Below are 27,171 nucleotides of genomic sequence, written 5' to 3'. Positions count from 1 at the left end.
CAGAATGGAGAATAACCCGAAAGTACACATGTAAAAGCAAAAGCTTACAAGTTGGCCTTTTGAGTATATTTTGCCGTCCCATTCGATGGAGGTGAATGTCGCCCAGGGATACTGCATTCTCTTAACAGGCAATTCACTTCGTGTGATGGTCTTCTTGAAGTTAAGGAACTTCACTTGCTTGTCCCACTTCTCGTGACAGTTCTTTAGCCACTGCATGAAGTCCTTCTGAATGTTACCTCTTTGTTTCTGTGGACATGGAAATAAAGCAATACCCGGTTGTTGTACTTTCGGGTTATTCTCCATTCTGTATTGACAAGTAACCTGATCAATGTTAACCCTCTATGGCATGACTTTTTATTTTGGGAGGAAAATAATGTTTCACCATGTGTTTTAGGAGCTTAGGGGTCCCTGATATTATATCAATTATAAAATGTGACCCCCTCACCCCTCAACCAGGGGTTGGTTTGTTGCCTCAGGGCAACAATGTGCTACGAGGGTATTGAAGCACCAAGGATTTATACAATTCAGAAGAAATAGAAAAAACAACTATGAATTCAAAAGGTTTTCTTTGTGTGTGTGGGTCTGTCTGCGTGTGTTTGTGTGTCTGCGTGTATGTGTTTGTATGTCTCTGTGTTTGTGTGTGTATTTGTTTGTATGTGTGTGTCTCTGTGTGTGTGTGTGTGTGTGTGTGTGTGTGTGTGTGTGTGTGTGTGTGTGTGTGTGTGTGTGTATTAGGGCTGTACCCGAATATTCGACTATTCGAATATTCGTTCGTTGGCCAACTATTCGGGTTTCAATTTCATTATTCGGATATTCGTTTTTTTATTTTTCCCCCAAAAAATAAAAAAATGTCCCTAAATGTATGCTATCAATAAAGGCGAATTGCCATATTCTTATACTATATTTATACTTTTGAATTGCACTGTTAAAATGCGGAAATATATACAATCTCAGCCTGTGCTCCTGACATCGCGTTCACTCAGTCACGAACGCAAACGGCACGCTTCACCTCGCTTCACCTCGTTTCACACACCTGAACACAAAATGCCGAAGACTTCAGCTGCGTGGGACCATTTTAAAAATTGGACGACGGTAAGAAGAAGGCAGTGTGCCAAATATGCGACAAGAAACTGGCCTACCACGGTGGCACAACAACTCTGAAAAGTCACCGGATGCTGTAAGTACTAGCCTAGCTTAGCTTAGCTGTTGTCAAATTGCCGTGATGAAGCTGCTTTATCCACCGTTTAAACAGTAACGTTACACATGATAACATCGTGCATTTACATTGCTTGGAAAATAGTTGCAAGCAACCGAATTGTTTTTTTATATTAGTTTTTCAATTGTATCCGAATAGTGAAAATAATAGGAGCAATGTGGGAACATCTGGAGCTAAGGCAATTATTGGCATACAGTTCGTTCATTTATTTTTCGTTCTTCATTTATTTAAATACTGTTTACTGTATCGGTAACAAGTATTACACTGTTAGGCCTACTGTTACGGCTATGTTATTAAAAGTATTGTTGTTATAACAGAAATATGTGTTTTGTATCTTCAGGTTGTAAAACGTTATAGACGGAATTTGGAACCAGATTTGGTCCCCGGGCGCTGCGCTGCGGCTGGGTTACATGCAGAGGACACATTTCGTTGTAATGTATGCGAGTACTGAGACAATAAATAAATATAAATCGTAATAGTATGCTCTTTCTGCGCTTCTGCTTAACAGCGTGTTGTCAGGTGTCTCGGAGCGTATTATGAAAAAAATTTGGGAAAAAAATCTCTCCGCACCGAATATTCGCTGCTGATTACTACCGAATATCCGGAGCCCGACAAATGGTATTCGGGACAGCCCTAGTGTGTATGTGTTTGTTAGTGCTGGGGGGAAACGATTATTTTGAAAACGATTAATCGGGCGATTATTTGATCGATTAGTCGACTAATCGAACGATTATTTTTCTGTTGTTCAATTCATAAAAAACGTAATGTAAAAAAAAGTAATGTAAAACATTTTGTTTCCACGATACTGTGTCTCAGGGGATCTTAATATTTAAGAACCTATTAATGTGTTATACCAGATTAACGGAAATAATCTCAGCTAATTGACGATACAAACCATGTTTACCAAAACAAAACACAAGTCTCATAAGAAGCAAACTAAAATGCTATCTAAATGACCCCTGAGCGAAAAATGCTAACGGACATTGGCACAGAACTCAAGATAACCCTTATTACTTATCGTAGCTGCACATACAAGATATCCGATTAAAGCTGAGACTCCACAGATTATGTAGGTACATAGTATCATCACTGAGTGATCCGGACTCGCGACAGGGGAAGCAAATACAGTCATCACAACACGTACCTTCACAGAGCTTCTAGGGAGATCGTCTCACCGCCGTAGCTGTCAATCTGATCAAAATACGTGTTCAATGGCATTAAAATGAGAAAAAACGCGGCTAAATCGGTTAATCCATAGGTTTTTAACGTCTATGTATAAAAAAATTATTGAATTTATAATCCATAATTCCATTTTTATGTAAACATCGGAGAGCAAATGCTAGCTGCTAATGGTTGCCACCACAGCTAGCTGCTGCTTCCGGTCAAGCAGCAGTCTCAGTGATATATAAATATCTTTGCGTTTTGGACTAACTTTAAAATATTTCCATGCTTTTGAAGACCTAGGGCGAGATGTTTTCGTTTGAGGGCTTCGTGCGCAATCCTGTGAGGTTTCAGTCTCCATTGTGTTAGAAGTGCGATTGCGAACTGCTTGTTGCTTTGGGTGACCCACGTGTGTGTGGCGACCATATATACAGTCTATGGTGTCGACGCGGAAATATGTCGTCGACGATATTTTGAAGTCGACGCGTCGACAGTGTTTGTATGTGTGTATATCTCTGTGTGTGTGTGCGTGTATGTGTGTATTTGTATGTCTCTGTCTGTGTGTGTGTGTGTGTGTGTGTGTGTGTGTGTGTGTGTATGTGGTTGTATGTGTGTGTGTATATCTGTGTGTATGTGCGTGTCTGTGTGTATGTGTGTGTATGTATGTGTGCGTGTATGTGCGTGTGTGTGTCTATGTGTGTGTGTCTGTGTGCCTAACCCTATCTTGACCTTCACTGTCCTCATTGTCAGACGGAATAGCCCTAACAGCCTGATCGTGTCCCTTCTGCCCATAACATGCGTTGGTGTCCATTTCCTGTATATATCATATATATATATGAGGCAACGAACAAAAAAACATAGTTTTAGCTAATTAATAAATACATAATAAGTCTTTAAACAATCAAATATACTTCTTTACGTATTCATGCACATGCATGTATTTTTTATTTTAAGTTGTGTACATTTCTAATATGTTAAAAAGTGAAATGTATCTTACCAAGTGGTGGCCCTGAGTCCCCTGCAGCTTTGCTTGCAGAAAGGACTGCTTCACACCCAGACAAAATGCCACACCCATATAATTCCCTCATTTTATTGGTCACTAGCATGTCAGGTGACATTGTGTATATTTAAAAATATAACAAATATTTAAAGGGCCAGTGTGAAGTCGAAAAAAGTGGTTTGTTGCCTCAGGGAAACAGTATGCCATACAGCAGGGGTGCCCAACCAGTCGATCGCGATCGACCGATCGATCGCGGAGAGATTCCCTGTCGATCGCGAGATGTGTCTAAAAATAGAACAACAATATTCTGTTTTATCGTTAATGTCCTATAACATAATCTTCCTGTGCCAGAATAATGCACTTGAACGCATCAAAGCTTTGTGATTGGCCGGCGTGACCCCTGTGTCGGGGCGTCGCTGGCAGTGTTGCCAACTTGGCGATTTTCTCGTTAAATTTGGCGGCTTTCCAAACCCTCCGGCTACTTATTTGTGTCAAAAGCGACTAACGACTAATCTAACGATTTATAATGGTGTTATTAGGGACTTTTCTGGTGTTTGGAGACTTACGTATTGTTCTGCAGTTAACGAGCCGCGGGTGCTGCCGTGAGCCCCGCCTCCCTGCCATAGTACTCACAGGCGCGCCGCTCAGACTGACGGCCCGTCCACACAGCGGCGTGCGTTGAAGCTTCTAACGCTTCTGCCCATTCACTTTGAATGGGGTGACGTCACTTTTAGCCGAACTGCATTTTGGGAAGCGACGTGGAGCGTTGCTGGCGTAGCTGGCGTCAAAAGTTGAGCAATGTTCAACTTTTGACGCCTCGACGGAGGCGTCAGCCAATGAAATCCCGTTTATTCAAATCTGCCAGTACAATCGCTAGCCAATCAAACCGCGTGTATGCTGGGAGAGACTACGCAGGTCATTTCCTCATATTCAAAAAAATTGAGGGAAAATTCATTGTAGCGGTAGTGAATCACCCGGTGCTGTATGATCAGTCTCTGTTCATCTACCGGGATACAAACCGGAGGAGCGAGGCATGGAGGGAGGTGGCAGAGACAGTGGGTGAAACTGGTAGGTTTTCGCCTGTTTGGGGATTTTATATCCAGTTTACTTCGTTTTAACATTGCTATTGCTTTGTATGTCGGGGGCGGGAGATTCATGTGATTGGTTGTTGGTCGTGTTGCTCGCAAAAAATCCCCAAGCTTCAGATACGCCCACCTCCAAGCGTCAACGCACGCTGCTGTGTGGACGCTCTGTGACAGTTGCCTGGCCGCAGCAGAGCTGCTGCTGCAGTCAGAGCAGAGAGGAGACAACCACACTCCCCCGCGTCGAGACTGCAAATGAATTGCGCATGCGCCAACTGCCAAGCCGTCCTGGTTTTGAGCAGGATTTAAATGTAAAATGTAAATGTTTCTTCACTCACTTTCACACTATAATAAATAACTGCCTTTGCTTTGACTCACACAGCCTCAGTCACTCAATCACCTCGTCCACTGTGTGTGTGCCTCTCTGTGACAAGCATCATGGCACAGTCTACATTGTATTCTCAAAAATACAGAAAGGAGGGGGAATCAAACCCTGAGTATAAAGGATGGTTGAAGCCATTTATTGGAGATGACACACGGGCATACTGCCTTTATTGTAAGGGGGATTTCTATGCCAAACTGTCTGACACCATGCATGTTAAAACCCCAAAACATACTCAAAAAGGCAAAGACATTTCTGATCTACTGCCGTCTGTATTTAACTCCGGTGGTTTCAAGTTTTGATCCTTGAAGGGTTGGGAACGTTTTTTGTACTCCCCTCTACCATGCTCTCTCCTACAGCCGCAATTACATGATATGCAAATTAGGCGATGCCGTCATTTGGCGACTTTTCGGACAGCTAATAGCTACTTTCCTTACCATGGAGTTGGCAACACTGGTCGCTGGTAGGCAGTGGGCAGTGCACTAGTTCGCTAACGTTGTCCGTGTCAACAGGAGTGACAGTCCGCACACACACATGACCGCAATTATGGCAGAAGCAAAACATATATAATTTTCACTCCGAGTGGGAGGATGATTATTTGTGTATCTATTCAAATTCAAAGTCCATCTGTCTCATCTGCAATGCGAGCGTGGCTTTATCGAAGAAGGGTAATTTAGGAGCGGCATTTCAAAACAGTGCACAAACGCTACGAGACGGAATTCCTTCCTAATTCTGCCCTACGCTCCCAAAAGGTGAGGGACATGAAAGGACAGCTAAATGCACAGCAGTCCATTTTCACCAGGCTCAACAACAAGAGCAAGGCTGCTACCATTGCATCTTATCGTGTCAGTCACGTTCTTGCGAAACACATGAAGTCTTTCAAAGATGGCGAAGTTGTGTAAGAAGCATACCTGGAGGCTGCCGATGCGCTTTTGGGGGACAGTAAAAATAACAGTAGCATTTCAACAGGTTTTTGATATAATAAAAACTCAAGTTAGATACCGTTATTAATCAGCTGTAAGTTTTAGTTTGTTTGAACTTATTCATTATAATTATTGTACAAAATGGTATAAGAATGCAAACTTAAAAATTGATTATAGTCTATTATCAATTCAGGTTAAGAAACTAGTGTTGCTTGCATCCTATTTTAAAAGGCATTTATTTTTATACTTTACTAAAATGCAACAAAAAAAGGGTTTGATTATATTAATGTTGTCTTTTGTATTGCACTTTGACAGCAGATTCCTGTGTAGCTTCAGATCTGAGTTGTCTTATTAGTAAGCCTCATTTATACTTTTGTAACAACACTATTTTTATATAATGGCAAAGAAAGGGTTCAGAGTCTTTTCTTTTGTTCCTGAGTCATATGTGGCAGCACTGTTCAATGTTTCTTGAAAACATTACCCACTGTAGTGTGACGTGTGAATAAACTCCAACTCTGTATCAACAACACTGTTGTGTAACTTCAGTTAAATACTTGTATGTGTGTAGATTAGAAAGAGGTAAGATAAAGGATCTGCAGTATTTTATGGAGTATTAATCGCACAAAGGTCAGTTTTATACAAGTAGAAGTGTGTATTTACCTGGTAGTAGGCTGTCAGTAATGGCTACGCCTCTCTATTTGGACTGGTAGATCTCGGCAGACTGGCAACTTTAAAAGTAGCTCTCGGTTCAAAAAAGGTTGGGCACCCCTGCCATAGAGGGTTAATATGATATCTTTTGCACTAATAATATAATATAATATATATCCACATATATATCCACATCTTAAACTGGTGCTAAAAAAGTACAAATGTTGAATGTAGGGCTGCAAAGTTTTGTAACAAAAAAATAAAGTTTCGAATGACTACCTGTCCCTTAACAATGCGTGTGAAGAAAGTGTCCCTGTGCTTCAGTTTCAGCTCCAGTTCCATGAAGGTGAGCTTGTTGGTGCTGACTGGGAATCTGTCGTCAGTGAAGAGCACCCCTGAAATCCGACTGTAACACTCTGCAAGCTCCTTTACTCCTTTACTCTGAGCACACCAGTCAAACCTGTAAAACACATGGATAGCACCAATGTAAGCAGACCAGCAGTGTCAAATAAATAAGTCTTCAGATTGTTTCAGATTTATAACTGACAGTCAATTAAAGAGCTTCATTGTGTGAAAGACTTTAGAGTTTGATATGACTGTTAGAAAAATATCGTCACCGGCTTGAGCTTCAATATCAGGATACGTGTATTTATTATGCTTGAAAGAATGGAAGAAGTCATCACATACAGAGCATATGGTACAACTAGTTTCCAGAACAGTGTCCCGTTGTGTCAAATGATCATATAATAATTTAAAACATATTGTCTTATACTCTGATTGCCTTTTACACTGTTAACATTGTATTTTTAGTCTTGTATGTGTTTAACAGAGACATACACTGAACAAAAATATAAATGCAACACTTTTGTTTTTGCTCCCATTTTTCATGAGATGAACTCAAAGATCTAAAACATTTTCTATATACACGAAATAACCATTTCTCTCAAATATTGTTCACAAATCTGAAAAAATCTGTGATAGTGAGCACTTCTCCTTTGCCGAGATAATCCATCCCACCTCACAGGTGTGGCATATCAAGATGCTGATTAGACAGCATGATTATTGCACAGGTGTGCCTTAGGCTGGCCACAATAAAAGGCCACTCTGAAACGTGCAGTTTTGCTTTATTGGGGGGGTCTGGGGGGGTCCGAAGACCAGTCAGTATCTGGTGTGACCACCATTTGCCTCACGCAGTGCAACACATCTCCTTCGCATAGAGTTGATCAGGTTGTTGATTGTGGCCTGTGGAATGTTGGTCCACTCCTCTTCAATGGCTGTGCGAAGTTGCTGGATATTGGCAGGAACTGGAACACGCTGTCGTATACGCCGATCCAGAGCATCCCAAACATGCTCAATGGGTGACATGTCCGGTGAGTATGCTGGCCATGCAAGAACTGGGATGTTTTCAGCCTCCAGGGATTGTGTACAGATCCTTGCAACATGGGGCCGTGCATTATCATGCTGCAACATGAGGTGATGGTCGTGGATGAATGGCACAACAATGGGCCTCAGGATCTCGTCACGGTATCTCTGTGCATTCACAATGCCATCAATAAAATGCACCTGTGTTCGTCGTCCATAACATACGCCTGCCCATACCATAACCCCACCACCACCATGGGCCACTCGATTCACAACATTGACATCAGAAAACCGCTCACCCACACGATGCCACACACTGTCTGCCATCTGCCCTGAACAGTGAAAACCGGGATTCATCCGTGAAGAGAACACCTCTCCAACGTGCCAGACGCCATCGAATGTGAGCATTTGCCCACTCAAGTCGGTTACGACGATGAACCGGAGTCAGGTCGAGACCCCGATGAGGACGACGAGCATGCAGATGAGCTTCCCTGAGACGGTTTCTGACAGTTTGTGCAGAAATTATTTGGTTATGCAAACCGATTGTTGCAGCAGCTGTCCGAGTGGCTGGTCTCAGACGATCTTGGAGGTGAACATGCTGGATGTGGAGGTCCTGGGCTGGTGTGGTTACACGTGGTCTGCGGTTGTGAGGCCGGTTGGATGTACTGCCAAATTCTCTGAAACGCCTTTGGAGACGGCTTATGGTAGAGAAATGAACATTCAATTCACGGGCAACAGCTCTGGTGGACATTCCTGCTGTCAGCATGCCAATTGCACGCTCCCTCAAAACTTGCGACATCTGTGGCATTGTGCTGTGTGATAAAACTGAACATTTTAGAGTGGCCTTTTATTGTGGCCAGCCTAAGGCACACCTGTGCAATAATCATGCTGTCTAATCAGCATCTTGATATGCCACACCTGTGAGGTGGGATGGATTATCTCGGCAAAGGAGAAGTGCTCACTATCACAGATTTGTTCAGATTTGTGAACAATATTTGAGAGAAATGGTTATTTTGTGTATATAGAAAATGTTTTAGATCTTTGAGTTCATCTCATGAAAAATGGGAGCAAAAACAAAAGTGTTGCATTTATATTTTTGTTCAGTGTATGTTAAGGATTTACATTGCAGGAGGGCCAAAGGAAGTGTAAAAGGGGGATATGAAAATGGTACAAGGACAAGGGGATTTTATGGTTTTATGGTGGGGATGTTTAGATGATAGCTAAGGGGATTTAAGTGCTTTTGCAGGTGCTCAAAGCGCTCTAATAAAAAATAGGATGCATTATTATAAGATGTCATCTGAGGGGCTTCTTACTCTGTTTTCCTTCGACTTCAAAAACACCTCTAAGTGATCGCCATGCTGAAAGTTTCCTGCTCTTAGAGAATTTATGGATGCATGTTTCACCCTTGCTTCTCCCAAAGCCATTAACTGCATTCCAATTGATGATTCATTAGCCTCTGGTACTCTGCTTCACCTTAAACCTACACAGAATCTATACATCACTTTTAATCAAGGTAAATATTTAACTACATAATTACACAGTTTTCAGTTCATATTTTACTTAATCATTCTGTTTCACTCATAATGACTGTAGTTTAGTAAAACATGCCTCTTTACAATAAATCCAATTATATATTTAATTGGCCTTAATGAAATGAAAGGTACTCGGGATTTTCTTTCTAGAGAACTAAACTTTGACCATGGCAACCTGATGAATTCTGCTCACCTGTTGTATATGCAAAACATTAATCTTCATAAGTTGTGGTATTAGCACTTGGAGGGCATTTACTGCCAGACAGTGGAACAATACAAAAATAATCTTTAATGAACTTTTTAAGACCTTTGATCAACAATGTCACCTGTTACAGGTGACATTGTTGATCAAAGGTCTTAAAAACGTAGGGCAAAATGGCTTCACCGGTCTGGCAGTTTTTCAAGGTGTCCGAAAAAGACAATAAAATAGCTATATGCAACGAGAGAGGAAAAGAGAGGCTCCGTTTATTTCTCCCGTGTTATTAACCAAAGTTAATGTAAACTTTTGAATAATATACTTCATCTAGTATAAGTAGTTTGTTTGAATGTAATAATGATGTTGTTTGTTGTTTGTGGAAGTGCATCATTTATTGAAAAATGAATCTGAACTTTTCGATCCGTTACAATTATAAACTGAAGCAAAATAAAAATGAGCCCCATTAAATTAGTCTTAAACATCAGCATATATTACCGGTCATAGTCCGGTAATTACCGGCTAACGGAAACTCTGCTACACAATTCACAATAGAACACTTTAAATGGAAGATCCCCATAGCCTCTCAAATCAAATGTCAATAACTCACTACAGCCGTTGATGGACTGCTTGATAGAGATCAAATCCTGGACAACCTCAACGAGAGCAAGACAGAGGTCATCTTTTTTGGACCCCAGCCTCCAGCCTCTCTGGTTGATACTCTGGGCTCTCTCAACAAAAACCTCCTCCCCTCTGTCATGAACCTTGGAGTGACCTTCGATAGTGCTTTTAAATTTGATGAGCAGGTCAGCTCCGTAGTCAAAACCTGCTTTTTAAAATAAGACTATTGGGCAAGACCACGTCGTTTTTATCTTTTAAAGACCTAGAAAGGGTTATTAATGCCTTTGTTACCTCGAGACTGGACTACTGCAAAGCTCTGTATGTGGGTATGGACCAGGCCTCAATTAGACGCCTGCAGCTAGTGCAGAGCGCAGCTGCACATCTTCTGACTGGCCATAAAAAGCGTGACCATATCACCCCAATTCTGGCCTCACTACACTGGCTTCCAATTCGGTTCCAAATTGATTTTAAACTCCTTTTATTTGTTTTCAAAGCCCTAAATGGGCTGGCTCCGGCTTATATAGCTGAATTCCTCCATCGCCACACCCCTGCCAGAGCTTTAAGGTCTGCTGACCAGCTGCTGCTGATAGTGCCCAAGACCAGGCTCAAAACCAGAGGGGACCGAGCCTTCGCAGCAGCTGGCCCCAGGCTCTGGAACAGTCTGCCCAGACCCTAGGGGTTTTTGAATCTCCACTGAAGACACACTTCTTCTCTCTGGCCTTTTAGTCAGAGCTGAGTATGACACCTGACATTTCCCTATGCTTTGTTTTTATATTTCTTTCTTATGTTTTAGTAGTGTGCTTTTATTACATGTACAGCACTTTGGCTAGACCAAAAATCGTATTTAAATGTGCTCTATAAATAAAACTTGATTAGATTTGATAGCCCCCACCCATCCTATGATCGGTGATCGGTATCGGGCCAAAAACCCTGATCTGAGCATCCCTAATTAGAATTTGTGTATCCTTTAATCTTCTTTTACTTTGAAAAACAATTAACCGGCTTATATTATGTACATTCTGACCAAAGTTCCGGTCTCATTATTATAAATGTCCTCATCGGAATTTTGCAAAAAAAACAAATAAGCCCATTCCATAGACTGTGTACATTTTCTTGCACTAACATAAGCTAAAATAGTTGAAGTACTTACTCAGACACTGTGGTGTAAGGTATGAGCCGTCCGTTCCAGAAACAGTCAAATATCGGCCTTTTCCTTCTTTCCTGATGCAGGACTCCAGGCTCATTATCACCATCATCTTCATCATCAGGGGCTGATGGACAAAAGACAAACATTGAAATTCAGTTTTGATCCAAAGCTCTAAATTGTCATATTCAAGAGTTTGAATACCTTGCACAGCATTAGGGTCCTCAGGGTAAGTCTCCCTGTCATACAGGAAGGGATGATACCGAATGAGTCCATCCACTGTGCCGCCATCTTGTGCAGTGGTGGCCTTAAACTCAAACGTGTCCACAGCTGATTTTATGTACATAGTCTGAATGTCGTTTTCCACCTCTCTAAGATCCATCACAACGGGAGGCTTGTCACGTAAACTGATCTGTTCGAAAGAGATAATGAATATTAGCAGAGAAAGACTCAATTAAAAGCATCAGCAGAATGTGGAACGGTTACCTCACCATGATTTTTATTTCAGGGTGACAATCCGAGTCTGCGGAGCTGTCTCTCATTTCCTTTCCATTGACTCCATGAATGTAGTAGTGGTATACTTCACTGAAACATGGTCAAAACATTTTTTATGAGTTAAAGCAGAAAACATTGGACCTGTTAAGAGTTTTAAGTTCATATCAAATGTTGCGGGTAAATGAACTTACGCCAGCTGTCTCGTCCACACTTTGATATCCTGTTTTAGAAAAGCGATGTGATCAGGAAAGACTCCTGTAATGACCACAGCCGTGAACTTTTCCTTGCCGGATTCCTCTAGGATGAGGTTATGAAGGAAGCGCTCATCATTTGTTTTCACATGTGAAAGGTCGCCGGGCTGCATGAGGGGGTTGAGACATCAAACAGAGGATAAATAGCAGAGACATTAACACAAAGAGCTTCAAAAAAGCTTGATAACATTGTTATTGAAGTTACAAACGAGCACCGACTTCATTCAATCAGAGTACTTACCTTCCTGTTTCGAATGATCCCACTGTAAACATCCTCTTTGTTCTTCACCTTTTTCTCAAAGTCTTGTTTGGAAATAACCATCTCATGAACATCCGGGGAGCCATATGGTTTACTGATCATCTAAAACACCGAACAAAACCAATCTATCGTTAGTTTCTGCTCATTCACAACAGTGAGACACGTTACAAATACATGCTGGCACACATTCCTGGTAGAAAACTTGAATGCCGTATTTATTTATTATCTATTTTATTTCACTGTTTATCTAGATGTCAATGCACATTACATGTATAAATATAGCAATATCTCTAGTCTCTAGGCAGAAGACACAAATGATCATTCCTCAGTGTTGTAAAGGTTTTAGAAACCAAAAAGTAAAGAAAAAGAGTGTGAGTGATACATTAGTGTTCCTTCTTATGGTAGTGTTTGTTTAAGTGTCTGGTATTGCTTCATTTGAAACTATATTCACTGAAGACTAACCCTGACTGAGTCTCCAATGTGGAAAACAGCCTGTTTTCCTCCAACTCCAAAGAAGGATATATCGCTGTTGAGACTGCGAGGGACAGGATCAGGCCGAACATATCCTTCATCCTCACTGTGAAAAGAATAATTATAATCAAACTCTGGGCATGTTAAACTAAAAAGGTACAATATTGAAAGCTTACGTTGAAATTACATGACTGATTTAAAGCTAGAAAGTGAAGAAGGTAGAGCAAACAAACCTTCCATAGGAGCCGACATCCCTGGTAAACTTAGAGAGTCTGTACACAGCCCAGTTTTTGAGTTGTTTAGAGGTCATCCCGCACCCGTTATCTAAAACAATCACTGCAGGTTTCCCGAGAGTGTCATCAAACATCTGTAGAGAGAGGTCCGACATCAGTAAACAAAGACAACGACTTTGAACTCTTTATGGAAATGACATGAATGGTTAACCAAGATGCAAAAGAAGAAGGCGAAGTATTTGGTCATTTAAGGATTTGCAAATTCAGAACCAACCATGCGTATTTCTATCTTCCTCACTCCTTGGTTTTTAGCTGTGGCTGAAAGAGCGTTGTCGATCAGCTCAGCAAGTGAGTATGCTGGGAAAATGCAAGAAAAAGTAGCAGGCAATGAGTATATGCAGATTATGTCCCTTTCATGCATTCTACTTTGATTATTTAAGAACTTACGCAATGGGTTCTGTCCCCTGCTAGCCCAGTACTCATAGGTGCCACTCTGTATCAGCGTATCATAGTGAGGAGTAAAGTTGATGTTCTCTTCTGTCGCCGCAGCCAGAGCTTGGTGTTTCTGTTTCAACAAGTGGAGGGTGCTGTCATCTTGAAGCTCGTCTGCAATAAAATAAAATGTATCTGTACTATGTAGACTGATATATAAATTCTTACATGAACGGTCAAGTTTCAAAACTGAAAACAAATTCAGAACAAAGTCAGAAAAATATTAACAATTTTCCACAACATTTCGAAAATATTTGTTTAATTGTCTCCTCTATAATGATGAATGATAGTTTATCTACTTTTCATAAAAAATATTTGTTTTACTCACCAAATATTTTAGAATCCAGGACTGCTCTGTCTGTTGTGGCCAACACAAATGTTTCATTTGAACGGATCCCAAATGTCTGTTAAGGAATATCAAAAGTAAGTGAGTGTTCATTTGTTTCTTTGTTGTGTCACTGATTTATTAGAGTCTCTTTAGTCAATCAACACAACATTATTTGGCAAATATTTAGATTATTTTATTTAATATTTTTAGATTTTGTTAAGAACAATAGCCGCGTTCACACCGCAGTACTTTTCCCACTTTAGTTCCGATATAGTTCCGAAATGTCGCGTTCACACCATAAAAAGCCGGAACTAAAATTAGTTCATCAGAACCTTTTTTACCCCCTTTTGCTAGAGAGCAGGTACTTTCGTGGGAGAAAAAGGTTCCTATGTCTGATTGGCTGGGCGGAATGCAAACCACACCCCGTAAAACACCCAAAACGTTTTGTGAAGCCGCCATTTTATTATCCTCGCATTAGCATTAGCCCAGCGCACAAACGCAGAGAGACTAACTTATGGCAACACAAAAGAAAACATGGGAGCGGTGGAGATGAGGAGGTGCCGGCGTTCTGGTGATTTACTCGGACTTCTGGCCGGGGACTTCGGGTGGCAGTATACGCCGTGAAGTTGTTTGCGGCCTGCCAGTAAACCCAAAGCAAAAGAAGAAGAAGTGACGTCAGCGGCTTCATTTGCCTAATCCTTCCCCAGGAACTTATTCCGGTGTGATCGCGATCTGTACTTAGTTCATGAGAACTAAAGAGTTCTCATGAACTCACGGACCTTTGTGGGAGAAGTACTGCGGTGTGAATGCACCTATTGTGGACAGTTCAGAGTTTCTTCATTATGAGGATTTCAGCTTTTTTATTGTTAGTCAATGGGGAAAAGTCTTTCTGGGCCCAGTGACGTCACAGACTGATACGGAAATTGTAGTACCGCCGTTTGGACACAACGAATATTTTCATCAGAGTCCGGCGCACTTCCTGGGGGCATGATGCATTTATCTGATATTTAACAACAAATTCACAGCCAGCGAGTCGCTTGATTTGAGCTTCCAACGCTCATACTGCAGCCCCTCCCTCTCCGACTGCTACCATGGTAACACTCTGATACTCGAGTGCACCACTCTCAGATTGTTTGTTTGTTTGTAGCCTTTATTTAACCAGGTGAAGCCCCTTGAGATCAAAAGATCTCTTTTTCAAGGGTGACCTGCAGGACATTAGTTACACATGTAACATCAGAACAACAATAAGGATGACAAACAACATAATGTACAGGGTACAGTTTACAAACTCTATTTACAGAGACAGGTACCATGAGTATCAAACAGCATGTCACCCAGCTGAGTTTTAAAATGATGCAGGGGAACCAAAGTGCTCAGTTTTAAACATGTTTGCAGACTGTTCCAATTTAGTGGAGCTGCACAACTAAAAGCTTTCTTCCCTAAGACAGTCCTAGCACTTAGCACATTTAATAAAACAACATCATGAGATCTCAGGCAATATGTACTTTCAATTCGTCGAGAGATCAGAGAGCAGATATAAAAAGGTAGTTTACCCAACATGGCTTTGTAAATGAACATGTACCAATGACTGAGCCTCCGTACAGTTAGTGAAGGCAGACCTGCCTTGGCCTACAGGGTACAGTGATGAGTAAGTGCTTTACAGTTAGTAACAAATCTCAGGGCACTGTGATAGGCGGCATCTAACTTTTCCAGGCAATGGGCAGGTGCATTCATATACATCAAATCACCATAGTCCAGCACAGGTAAAAAGGTCACAGTGACTAGCCTTTTCCTGACTTCAAAAGAGAAACAGGACTTGTTTCTGAAAAAGAAACCTAGTCTAACCCTCAGCTTTTTAAGCAGGTTATTGACATGAAGTTTAAAAGTAAGACAATCATCAAGCCAGATACCTAGGTATTTATAACTGGTAACCACTTCAAGTACTTGTCCTTGCATAGTAACAATATCCAAAACAGGCTCTGGTGTCTTTTTAGCTTTTGAAAATAGCATTACCTTAGTTTTATCAACATTTAAAATAAGCTTAAGTTCAGCAAGCTGAGTCTGAATAATGTTAAAAACAGCCTGTAATTTAACACCAGCCTCCTTAATGGAGGGACCTGCACAATACATCACGGTATCATCAGCATAAAAATGTAAAGTAGCTTCATCCACATTTTCACCTAAACTGTTGATATATATGGAGAATAAAAGTGGACCTAAAACAGAACCTTGAGGAACACCATTAGCAATGTTTAACCACTCAGAAGACAGCCCATCAAAGTGAACACATTGGGACCTTTCAGAGAGGTAGTTCACAAACCAACCCTACTGCATGGCTGGATATGCCGATACTGAGTAGCCTCTGCTTTAAGATGCGATGATCGACGGTATCAAACGCTTTGGAAAGGTCAATAAATAGAGCTGCACAACTCTGCTTATTGTCTAAAATACTCGCAATGTCATTAGAGATTCAGATTCACGGGCACAGACAGCAGCAAAACGTGTGTTTCTTTCTACTGACTGGACTGGAGTTGACAAAAATCCACCATACTTCTAGAAGGTAAGTCGTATACATTCGTTGTTAATAAAAAGGAGCTGTGGGAGTACTTATTCATAAATCACCTAACACATGTAATGGGGCATTCTACCGAATTCATGCAAAGTGCGATCCCACAACAACAAAAACTATATAACAAAACAATTAAGTATTCAGACATAGATATTTACTAAGAATATGTTATGGTCTATTTAAACATAAGGCATTCAATTATATAGTGATAAGCTTAATATATACAAAAACATCATTTATAGGGTACTTTCTATTGGGAAGTACACTTAAAACATTTTATTTTTGTTGAATGGTGTATTTAGAAGATCTGTATGATTACATTCAAACAGAAGTTGGAATATTTATATTTATTGTGGGTTTAATTTTTTAATAAAAAAACTATACTCAAAAAATCATGTCCCCAGTTTTCATGTCACTACCGAAACACAAGGGGTTTTAGTCCAATGGCTGAGCCTGGTTTTTAGCTACACCCCTGCACTTTTGACAAATCAAAAATAAATAAACATGGCAGTGACACTGCATCCGTGTCCATGGCTGAATGGCAAGTAGCTATATCCCATACTTTTGATATAAATCTGTTCCAAAATCTGAAAATCGGCGTGTAACCTTAAGAATTGTCACTACCGAACACATATTATCTTCAATTAAGTAAACTTTTTCTGAGTTTTATGCAAAGTATTAGGTTTTTATGTGTGTAAACCTCTTCAAAAACATGTATGCTAGCCATGTACTTGCTAGCATTCTTTAGTTATGCTCAATTTTAGCTAGAATCGTCACTACCGAAACAGTCACTACCGAAACATATGGTTACGTTTCGGTAATTGACATGATCGTTTTGGTAGTGACAAAATGGAATGGTAAGCAGGTAAATCCCAGTTTTGAAATAAATGTGTTTTAAAGTCTGAAAATCAGTGTGTTACTTTAAAGGTCTCCTATTATACTATTTGTACGCATATATTATAGGTCTCAGATATATAAAAAACATGTCTATGAAGTAGGGGTGTAACGGTACACGTACCCGTACCGAAATTATTCGGTACGGGCCCTTCGGTTCGGTACAGGTGTGTACCGAAGTGTACCGAACGAATATAACGTTAAAGGTAAAAAATTGAGAATGTGAACAACTTTTTGGAAGTAATCTCAGGTGCTGCGTTGCAGCACCTGAGAGTAATTTGCTCACATTGGGTTCAACGCGTCATAGAGCGAGCAGGTCATTTCATTGGATGAGAGGCATACTATGAGAGCTGGTCAGAGGGATGCGTTCAAATATAGTCAGTAATTTGAGGAACTGTCGAAAATGAATGACGAACGCAGATAAAGTTGAGCTCGAAAATCCTCCAGCATCATTGAAGTCTCCGGTTTGGGAACATTTTGGTTTCGCAGTTACGTACAAGGATGACGGACAAAGACAGGTGGACCAAACCAAAGCTGTTTGTCGGCATTGTTCAACTAAAATTGGTTACGCGGCTGGCAATACATCAAACTTGCACACTCTTGAAAAGGCATCACCCGAACGTGAATATCACCGGTACCAAAAGAAAAAAGACTGAAGTGCAAACCCAACTCCCGCTAGCATTCAAGCCTCCACCACTCGCAGAGAGTTCAGACCGAGCCAAAGCTATTACAAACACCAAATATCCTTATGTTGCCATGTTAGCAAAGCGCTACCTGGCTGTATCTGCTACCTCTGTCCCTAGAGAGGGTGTTCTCCACAGCAGGAGACATTGTTAGTGCCAGCAGATCTGCCCTTTCGGCAAGCAATGTGGACAAGTTCATTTTTCTTTAAAAAAACATGAAAATACAATGACAAGCAAGTCCTAATGTCAAACTGGCTGCTTAGGTGCTAGTACAGTTCATACAGATTATTTCAGTTCATCGAAATGCTGCACCTTAATGTTCATTTTATTATATTTTGTATTTATTTGAGTGAATACATTATTCACAGTTTAATAATAATAAATATATATATATATGTTTTGTTTTGTGAAAAAAAATTCTGCTGTACCGAAAACGTACCGAACCGAACCGTGACCAAAAAACCGAGGTACGTACCGAACCGAAATGTTTGTGAACCGTTACACCCCTACTATGAAGTGTTTTGCACAAAATACCAAACACATCACCCATTCTAGCCTCATCGCCCACTATTTCAGCCTGTTACTAAAGTGCTGATTCTGGGTCAGTAGCTTCAAACATTCACACGTCAACATAAGGCATGTTATTATGAGTAATGATTAAACAATAAGGTTGATACAACCTTGAGAACTAAATACTGTGGTCACTACCGAAACACTGGATGTTTTGTAAAAAATCAAGTATATTGACTTATCAAATAAAATGATATGATACTGATTGGTTTAATGTATGTTCAATTTCAACAATCATCAACTCTGGAATCAATATGATCAGTATTATGCATTTTACAAAGAAAAATTGCATTGAGATTTTTATGAATTGTATAAATTGAACTTTGAAATTTGATTACAAATTAAATTGCATTGATTTAATTGTGAAAACCCTCAAGAAATATTTGTTAAAATACTATTTAGATAAGGGAAGGTAAAACAATCTTAACAGGTTAATATAATACTTTTTGACTACAGTGTATGTACTATGTTTCGGTAGTGAGAAGTGACCATTTTTGGTAGAGGAATACACTTGTGAAAAACACAAGTGTGGATCCGGAAATACAAGTGTGAATCCTTCTGTGTGCATGTGTGTATTATGAGACTTCTGAGCCCAGAGGAAGAACATTCCAATACAGTCTGAAAATACGATATAAAAATGTACGGTTATTTGACTAGATATGTGTAATTTAGATATGGTACAAAATATATATGGACAACGTTTTGGGAAAAAAACATACAACATTTCAAAACTGTTCCAACCTGACTTTGCATCAATTCAATAGAATGGCCCGTATACATAACACAAAACAAGGTTATTTTAAATGTTGTTTGAAGTTAAATGTTAACTATCCATATTATATTCACTTCAGATGAATAGTATCAGAAAATGTAAAATAAGAAACCAAAGTATATCAGTAGGTGATTCTCTTTGCCATTGTTTTCATCTAGTCTATACTTTTACAACAATTCAATTGTTGGTTTTGGTGTGCCACCCCAAGATTTTCTTTAGCCCCAGTGGCCACCCTTATGATACTTTTCTGGAGGCGCCACTGGTGGTAGGAGATCAACACCAACTGACCATGGACGAGTTTTCTTCCACACAGAATAGTTAGGTATCCTGTTGAAGTCACGTGTGAGCTCTAACACAAGTAAATAAAATGTACGTTACCCGGTGCAGAAGTTTAATAAAGCCTTTGAAGTCCAAACCACTCGTTTCCAGCATTTCCTGGTTAACTTTCTCCCCATTTTTGGAGCGGCAGTCGTAAATACGAATCCTTCTGCGTACTTTTCCTCCTTCCATGAAGGCTGGAGAGAGAAACACCTTCTTAACCTCAATGTATAGGAGCTCACGTTCACTAGCTAGCTAAGCCACATGTGCCATGCAGTTTGCAGTCGTCCCAGACTTTTTACAAATACCCACGGCGATTGAACTGCATGTTATGCATCTGTCCCAGCCTTCAGCTTCAGCTTCAAACACACTATGCCCTCTCTTCGTAGTTAGTTCGCGTGCAGTTCACACACGTTCGCTTGTACGGAAGCTCATTGGACATACACACAGCATCTACTTCCGCGAAATGGAAACTGAAACACAGCGCTAAGTTGTAAAAGGCGCTCTGCCTTCGGTATCATTTTCAGAGAAATCCCGTTGTGTGGACTGGATACGTTGTGTTTTTTTTTGTTGGGCGGGACATGGCTGCTGCACCGCGACACAGTGAGCTACTTGTAACATTTAGATGCGTTGATGCCAGATAAAGCCACAGATTTGACTATGTCCGTGGTGCTGGTAAACACGCAGGGCTGTGTTTTGGATGCACGCTCCCTCATTGATAAGGGATATTTGCATTGCATCCGAGTAAGAGAAAATAATCAGAAGTCACATGTGAATTGCCGTTTCAAAGGGCAGTGTTTTCAGATCTTAAAAAGCCATTTGGATGCGATTGCTAGTGTTGCTGCTGATGGAGGAAACATAGAAACGTTGCAGAAAACAGACAAACCAACGAAGGTAAATCAGGGGCTCAAACATCTATACAGCGACAACTGCTGGTTACCCACCGATTTACAATCACCAACATGAGCAGACTATAAAATAGTTTTTTAAAATTTGTATTTGATGCATGGCTGTTGTATTACACTGGATTACAAACTGAGAAATTAGTGTATGAGGTCTCTTCAGGAATCAGAGTTGTAATAACTCCCATTAAACTTTTTTTAAACGTAGTAAAGCAATCAGAGACACATACTGTTATATGTAAGTGTGTGTTTTTTAAATCTAACATTCTCCCTGAAAAAAAAAAAGTGTATCTGCTTTGTGTGAAGAAAAATACATAAATTGTAATTTATTTAACTTTCAGAAGAGGAAAAGAAAACACAGTGAACTCAACCAGGGGGAAATTGATTCACAGGCTTTCCATAAGAAGGTAGGTTGAATCTCTTTTTCTAACTTAAGTCTTGGCTGCATCTGTGAAAGAAAATGAAATGACAAAAACAAAAGTACCTCAAAATTGTATTAAATATCTTTCCATCACTGAGAATTAAAAGTTGTATTTCATACACAATAATATAAAGTTTGCTGATGCAGATCAGGTCTGTCGTCCTGGAGGGAACCAAGTCTTTGGTGGATTCTGCCCGATCTCTGGGATATCTTAATGGCACTTCAACAACAGACACAGTGAAGGAGCCTCTTCCCTCTCAGGAGTGCAGCCTTGCCGCTCTCTGTGAAATGGCCAAAGAGCTTCCTCTAGTGGCCGACGAGCAGCAGGAGGAGTGTGCTCAGCCACTTGTTACTGCAGATGGCAGTACGTCACATGTGGACTTGTTCTCTCGGGTCACAGAGAATAGGGCAGACTGGGCAACAGTGGTCAAACTGATGGGAGAGGAGTATGTAATACCACCACACACAGCCTTCCTGCTTTCTGATTTCACAAAAATACAACCCATAGTCCACTGTGAGTACAATCTAAGGAAGTAAAACATTTTGTAAATATTAGTCAGACCATCTGGAAAAGCTTTGACAAAATGTATTACAGGTGTCATCACTGCAGGATTGTGGTAACTGCTTTCCTTATAGATACAAAAAAAGAGATACATGTTTTTTGTGGCATTAATGAATGCATTTTTGATGCATCTCAAAAGTGGCGGTCCACTTGCCTGACATTGGTAACTAAAGCTACTTGTTTCTCACACAGATGGAAGAAGGTTTGACTTAATAGTGATGGATCCACCGTGGGAAAACAAGTCTGTGAAAAGAAGTCGCAGGTAATTTGACATTTGAAGTGTGAAAATAAGTTTTTCTAGTGATTACAACAGCACAAAAACAGGCTAAAGGGTTCGGGAAAATGTCAGAAAAAATGAACTGTATACAATTAAAATAAGACAGTATATTCAAAAGCTATATACATTTCCCCTAGTAATGTTGCTCCCAGTATCTTTGCTTATAACCCCTTCAAATGAAGAAATGTTTACTGAAGATCCCTGAGTTGTATCCATTTAAAAAGTGATATTACAGTATATAATGTGACAGTCAGGACCTTTTTAAGAATCAAGTAGAGAAGGGTTTGCATTACATATAATAACATTATAATTGTTTTTACCTTATTTTCTCAATAAAGATACAGTTGTTTGCCCTCATCCCAGCTAAAACGGATGCCTATACCCTTACTGGCCTCCCCAAACGGTTTAGTGGTCACCTGGGTCACAAACAGGCCCAGCCACCTGCGGTTTGTCCGTGATGAGCTGTATCCACACTGGGGGGTAGAAGTTGTGGCTGAATGGCTCTGGATCAAGGTACAGAAACTTGTATGTCTCAATCATAAACATCTGAGCTATTGGAGAGATTCCAGATGTTTTCAGTTTTTTTTTCCCCTTAGGTGACCACATCTGGAGAGTTTGTGTTTCCACTGGATTCTCATCATAAGAAGCCATATGAAGTGCTGGTGCTGGGACGATTTCGTCCCTCTTCAGATAACGAAACAAGGTAAAATATGTGTGACTTGTCTGTGTCACTTTACATACCATTTATGCTATAACAATTCAATGATAAAATGTTGTTTTTTCAGCTCTTCAGAGGCATCAGAGGTTCCTGTGGAGGATCAGCGTTTGATTGTCAGCGTCCCATCAGCTCTCCATTCCCAGAAGCCCTCACTCTCAGGTAAATATTCCAGCATGTTTCTGAATGCTTGGTATGTCCAAGAAATACAGCACTGTTACATGTATGTGTTTTACTGTGCCACTAGAGGGCAATGCTGCAACATCAGAGATTGTTATCTTTCTTGATAAATCCAATGATAAAAGTCTCCTATAACATAAGCAAAAGCTAAGGCACTAAAACTGAGTCAGTTGTTTAGGTTTGCATGGTTGAAATGTACGCAAACTTCATTTTTTTCCATGTTGGAACACGACACTTCTACACTGTTTTGTTATACGAGAAACCAAACCACCAAAGTAATGTGTTCATAAGTATTGTCATTTTATAAGTGGGAAAATCACACTTTTAAATGTATAAGTTGCTTTTCCAACATAGGCAATTTCTTTATGAATTATGTTGAGAGATAACCTCTCAAAAATAACATGCATGAATCCTCTCACAATAAGGTAACTCGTGACCGGTTTGATTTGTCAGATAAGCACGTTTTAATCAAATGTGTCCTGGAAGAAGACTTGACTTCCAACACGGACCCTTGCTACTTTGCATCAATGTAAAACCTTGACAATGAATATGCAGGATCTATGAATAAGAGGCTTGACGTCATGTCCCTCCCTCTCAGGGGAACGCGATTTATTGTGCAGTATGGAGTGCAAAACACAGCTAGTGTTTACCGGCGTCCTTTCAAACGCTCAGAAAGCCTCCACCTCATGGAAGTGGCTCGATATTGCTAAACATTTTTATTTCAATCATAATCATGCCATAGTGGAGCTGTGATAGCATAGAGATTAAGTAGATTAGCACACACATTCTGTTCTATCTCCTGTGATTCTTAGTTCATGCCTAGCACTCACAGCAGGTTTAATCAGAACAGGTTTAATTGTTTTCTTTATTTGCTGTTTTTGTTTTTTGAGTTGTAATCCAGACATCTTTATTTAGATGTGCACAGCTGCAAATGTAATGGCACTAACAATTAAATACAAAAGTAAACATTTTAAACAAATGTGTACTACTATATTCCCAGAAAGAAAAAGCAGCATCTGTTACTGTGGTGCACCTCATTTGAATCGGTTTTAAATCTGAAAGCTCTGTTGTTGTTGTTGTTGTTGTTGTTGGGCGTGGCTCAATGCTGTGAGTGAAAAAAATTGTAATTGCAGGTTGTCATAAATATTAGAAGGGCCTGACCCAACTCTTGCAGAGCTGCTAATAAAGCTGTTTATTTATTTAACTATTTGACTTGATCATTAAACACCTCAGGGCTTGAAGTTTTTTTTATTTTGTTCACTCATGCAATGAATTATGCAACTGGTTGAAATTTCAAAAATATGTTCCAAGACCTTTGGCATTAATCAGCCTTTACTTTCTTACTCTCATCTCAAGCTACCGTCCTTGTAATTATTCTGCAATTTTGTTGAGCATGTCCTGTGTGCTAGAGCCAGTGGGCAGCCTCTGGTGTGAAGCCACAACCCTGGAGTCTGCATCGTTGAGAAACCCTGCCCCACTTCTCCTCCCCTCTCATATAGGGCTCAGATCACTGACATATTTGGTTGCTATGGAGAGATATGGAACACTATTACTGATACAACACATCCAAGCCAGATGGTCAAGCGGCAGGAAAGAAATGTGCTTGCATTTCTCTGTACAACAAGCCCCTATTAATTAGGACCCCATACAACCATAGCAATTGTGAAAAAAGCTCCCTCCCCAACGTGGTAATATAATTAGTGGTTAATTGGCTGTTCCCTAATATTCGTGTCAGGAAGAGGCACATCGCCATTTGTTAGGGCTGCATCAGTGTTGACTAGAAAATTGATCCATCATATTGAGCTATGTATCAATGTGTTTCATTGACAGCTGTAATAGTTATTTCCTTGGTCAGCTCTACCACTTTACATCTTCACTTTTAAGCAGAGGTCATATTGCAGGTGTATTTTTTTTCTTTTGGTTGGAATCACTTTGGTTCGTTAAGGAGCGGCATCGTGTTTTGGGTTTGTTCGTACAGTTTTATATTCATAAAATCGACCAATAAGTAAAATACTTGTAAGCAGTTTTTTTTGGCAGTGAATGATAAAGAGAGAAACATGTATTATTTTATTGGGTGTATACCATGGATGTATAATAAGGTGTATACAAGTGTGGAGGCAACAGTGCAAAAGTGGGATTTTATGTTATTTTGGGATATAAACTGTACAATTAGAAATAATTGAAAGAAGATTAAGATGGGGCAAAACACAAGACCCTGTGGGACTCCACATCTGTGATGCGAGTCGAATTCATTGATGATATCTTGAAAACATTCCATAAGAAAGATAGACTAAAATGTTACCTATTCCAACTATGTTTATAATGTATTGCCATATTTATAAGATTATTAAACAACTCAGATTAGCAGGGTTTCAAGAAAATTTATATTTGAAAGTGTGGAATAAATAACGATACTGTAATTGAACTGGTGTCCTGTGCGACATTAGTTTGCTCTTAGTTTGTCAGGGTTGAATTAAATTTAGGGGGAATACGAAGACCCTGTAAGGCAGAGTTCTTGTCAAGTGTAGTTAAGTTACATCTTCCTTTGCCTTAGGCCTCTGCAGAAGTTTTATACATTGTTCCATTTCAGAGTTAAGATGATAATTAGACCGTTTATTCCCTGTTCAACTTTGAGAGCTGAGTCACCGGTTAAGGTTGAGTTAGTTGGAGAGCTGCATGTTTGGCCTTTCCTCTGTGACTCTGTCTCTCTGACGTGCAAAGGAAACGGGAGGCAGGACACCACATTGTGCAGGCTGGATGGGTTTGGGTATCAGGCTTTTGAGGTCATTAACTCACTGAGTGTTGGCTGAGGCGAGTGTCAGAGTGGTTTGAGCATGCACAAGAGCAGACAGAGTAGCACCGAGGCAGAGGAAGTGAAAAGTATCTGTCAGGTGTGCTGGCCCTATAATATCTTCTGTTATAGACTCAAGGTCACTGCTTTTCTCCACATATAAAGGTGTGTGAAGGAGCTGGGCTCTTGCCAGTGCTGTCCTCTGCCGATTATGGAGCAAAGTGTCTCCTTAAGAAATTAATGCAGTGCAGTAAACTTATCTGAATGTTTCATCTCAAGGTAACTGCCTCAGGTCCCATGGCCCTGAAAGCCACAATGTTAGCTACTTGTCGATAAATTGATAAATAATTGAATTTCAAATGTGTTCTCAGGCTGGTTATTATTTAGCCCTTTTTCCCCAAAGAAACATTTCCATAAATACCTATACATCCAAAACAGTATCTAATGTGTAGCCCAGGTGCAAATAGCATTGTTAGCTACGGACACCCGGGTGCAAATAGCATTGTTAGCTATGGACACCCGGGTGTAAATAGCACTGTTAGCTACGGACACCCGGGTGCAAATAGCATCTGCCTTATACTTTTTGATCCTCCGGATACACACACAATGTGAATTTCTTTTTGGAAAGATTAGGGCCTGGCTATCTTCAGCATCTTCTGTTGATCACATGCATGTCCTTAATGAAAACTGTGTTTTATTTAAAGTTTAACTTGACAGTAGTGAACACATATTTATTCTTTTAAGAGCTACTTAAATCTTGTTTTTAGCCATGACTTAGCAAACCAAAGGCATAACTCCTTTTTGGGGGGGGTCGCTTACTGTTTTATAAATACTAAAAATCTACTTATGTTTGCACCCGAGTTTATTCAAACATGCCACATTAATTCCTCTTCATTTCTCTCTGTAGAGGTGTTGAAGCCCTACCTTGGAGCTGAAGCCAAGTGCTTGGAGTTGTTTGCCAGAAGTCTTCTACCTGGATGGACCAGCTGGGGTAACGAAGTGCTCAAATTTCAACACACAAGCTATTTCACTCTGACGCCGACAGATGACGGCGCAGGCGTCCTTGAAGACGAAGCAGCAGAAGACTGTACGGACAATCCTACAGTCACACAACGGTTAAGCTCATCTGCAGAATCTGTGGACAAATGACCGACCTTCAGCACGTGTACCATCAGTATTTTAGTGGGTTTTTAAATAAAGATTCAATGCCAAAATACTTCTTTACCAGTTTCTTTGATCTGTACTTCTCATGCATGTCGGACCTTTGATTTCTTTTTATGGGGGCTCTTGGTACATTTTTTAAGGTAGTGATCCCAGGGCTGATGATGCATTTGGAGATGAAAGTGCATTTCCATGCAGCTATGTTTAGAACTTCCAACACTGAATTGACACTCAAGCTTGTTGTTTTTCCTTTTGAGTAATCCTTCGTACAATATGTGTCTTAAGGATGATCAAAGTATTTATATTTTTACTAATTTTATGCTTTATGAACTGTATTTCAGAATGTTTTCCCATCCTGAATGCATACTGAATTCATTTTGTATGCAACTGTCTCTAAACAGAACTTTAATTCAAAGTGTTTACTTAAAAGAAGTGCTGTATCCGTAAGGATTTATATCCATGAATTTGCTCTACTTCCAATGAAAGACACTCTCCTTGTTTCACATTTCTAACCATCAGCATAGCCATTAATGTACCGTCTTCTAAGGAATCTTTAATGAGTT

At 40.1% G+C, this 27,171-nt stretch overlaps 2 protein-coding genes across 7 annotated transcripts in view; one reads left to right on the top strand and one right to left on the bottom strand.

Moving 5' to 3' along the window:
* The window catches only part of smchd1 (structural maintenance of chromosomes flexible hinge domain containing 1), a 32,420-nt gene extending 12,333 nt beyond the window's left edge, over positions 1-20,087 (bottom strand). The window contains exons 1-14 of one of the 6 annotated variants that reach the window (XR_004568719.1): positions 19,912-20,087; positions 19,660-19,796; positions 13,794-13,869; positions 13,421-13,579; positions 13,248-13,330; positions 12,974-13,107; positions 12,732-12,846; positions 12,252-12,371; positions 11,951-12,117; positions 11,756-11,849; positions 11,469-11,676; positions 11,271-11,391; positions 6,692-6,872; positions 49-246 (exon numbers count right to left, since the gene is read on the bottom strand). Coding sequence is in view for 5 of the 6 variants with exons in the window: in XM_034214023.1 (XP_034069914.1) it covers positions 49-246; positions 6,692-6,872; positions 11,271-11,391; positions 11,469-11,676; positions 11,756-11,849; positions 11,951-12,117; positions 12,252-12,371; positions 12,732-12,846; positions 12,974-13,107; positions 13,248-13,330; positions 13,421-13,579; positions 13,794-13,869; positions 19,660-19,796; positions 19,912-19,936 (1,818 nt within the window). In the remaining variant the exon portion in view is untranslated. Of the gene's footprint in view, positions 1-48; positions 247-6,691; positions 6,873-11,270; positions 11,392-11,468; positions 11,677-11,755; positions 11,850-11,950; positions 12,118-12,251; positions 12,372-12,731; positions 12,847-12,973; positions 13,108-13,247; positions 13,331-13,420; positions 13,580-13,793; positions 13,870-19,659 lie in introns of all 6 variants that reach the window. The other 5 variants (XM_034214023.1, XM_034214021.1, XM_034214022.1 and 2 more) reach the window with 5 other exon arrangements.
* mettl4 (methyltransferase like 4) lies at positions 20,046-26,666 on the top strand. The gene is made up of 8 exons (XM_034214025.1): positions 20,046-20,493; positions 20,843-20,908; positions 21,070-21,436; positions 21,677-21,746; positions 22,100-22,274; positions 22,358-22,464; positions 22,547-22,638; positions 26,355-26,666. The coding sequence occupies exons 1-8, from the start codon at positions 20,233-20,235 to the stop codon at positions 26,594-26,596; spliced, it is 1,380 nt and encodes a 459-aa protein (XP_034069916.1). The 5' UTR covers positions 20,046-20,232; the 3' UTR covers positions 26,597-26,666.
* Positions 26,667-27,171: the final 505 nt, after the last annotated feature.

The sequence above is a fragment of the Gymnodraco acuticeps genome, unplaced genomic scaffold, assembly GCF_902827175.1.
Source record: "Gymnodraco acuticeps unplaced genomic scaffold, fGymAcu1.1, whole genome shotgun sequence".
NCBI lineage: Eukaryota > Metazoa > Chordata > Actinopteri > Perciformes > Bathydraconidae > Gymnodraco > Gymnodraco acuticeps.
This window is presented reverse-complemented; position numbering and strand designations above follow the sequence as displayed.

Excerpts from the sequence above, each read along its gene's own strand:
- mettl4 (XM_034214025.1), top strand. The coding sequence starts at position 20,233 with ATGCCAGATAAAGCCACAGATTTGACTATGTCCGTGGTGCTGGTAAAC. Across the intron at positions 20,909-21,069 it reads CACAGGCTTTCCATAAGAAG|ATCAGGTCTGTCGTCCTGGA; the intron begins GTAGGTTGAATC and ends TTGCTGATGCAG. Across the intron at positions 22,639-26,354 it reads CCAGAAGCCCTCACTCTCAG|AGGTGTTGAAGCCCTACCTT; the intron begins GTAAATATTCCA and ends TTCTCTCTGTAG.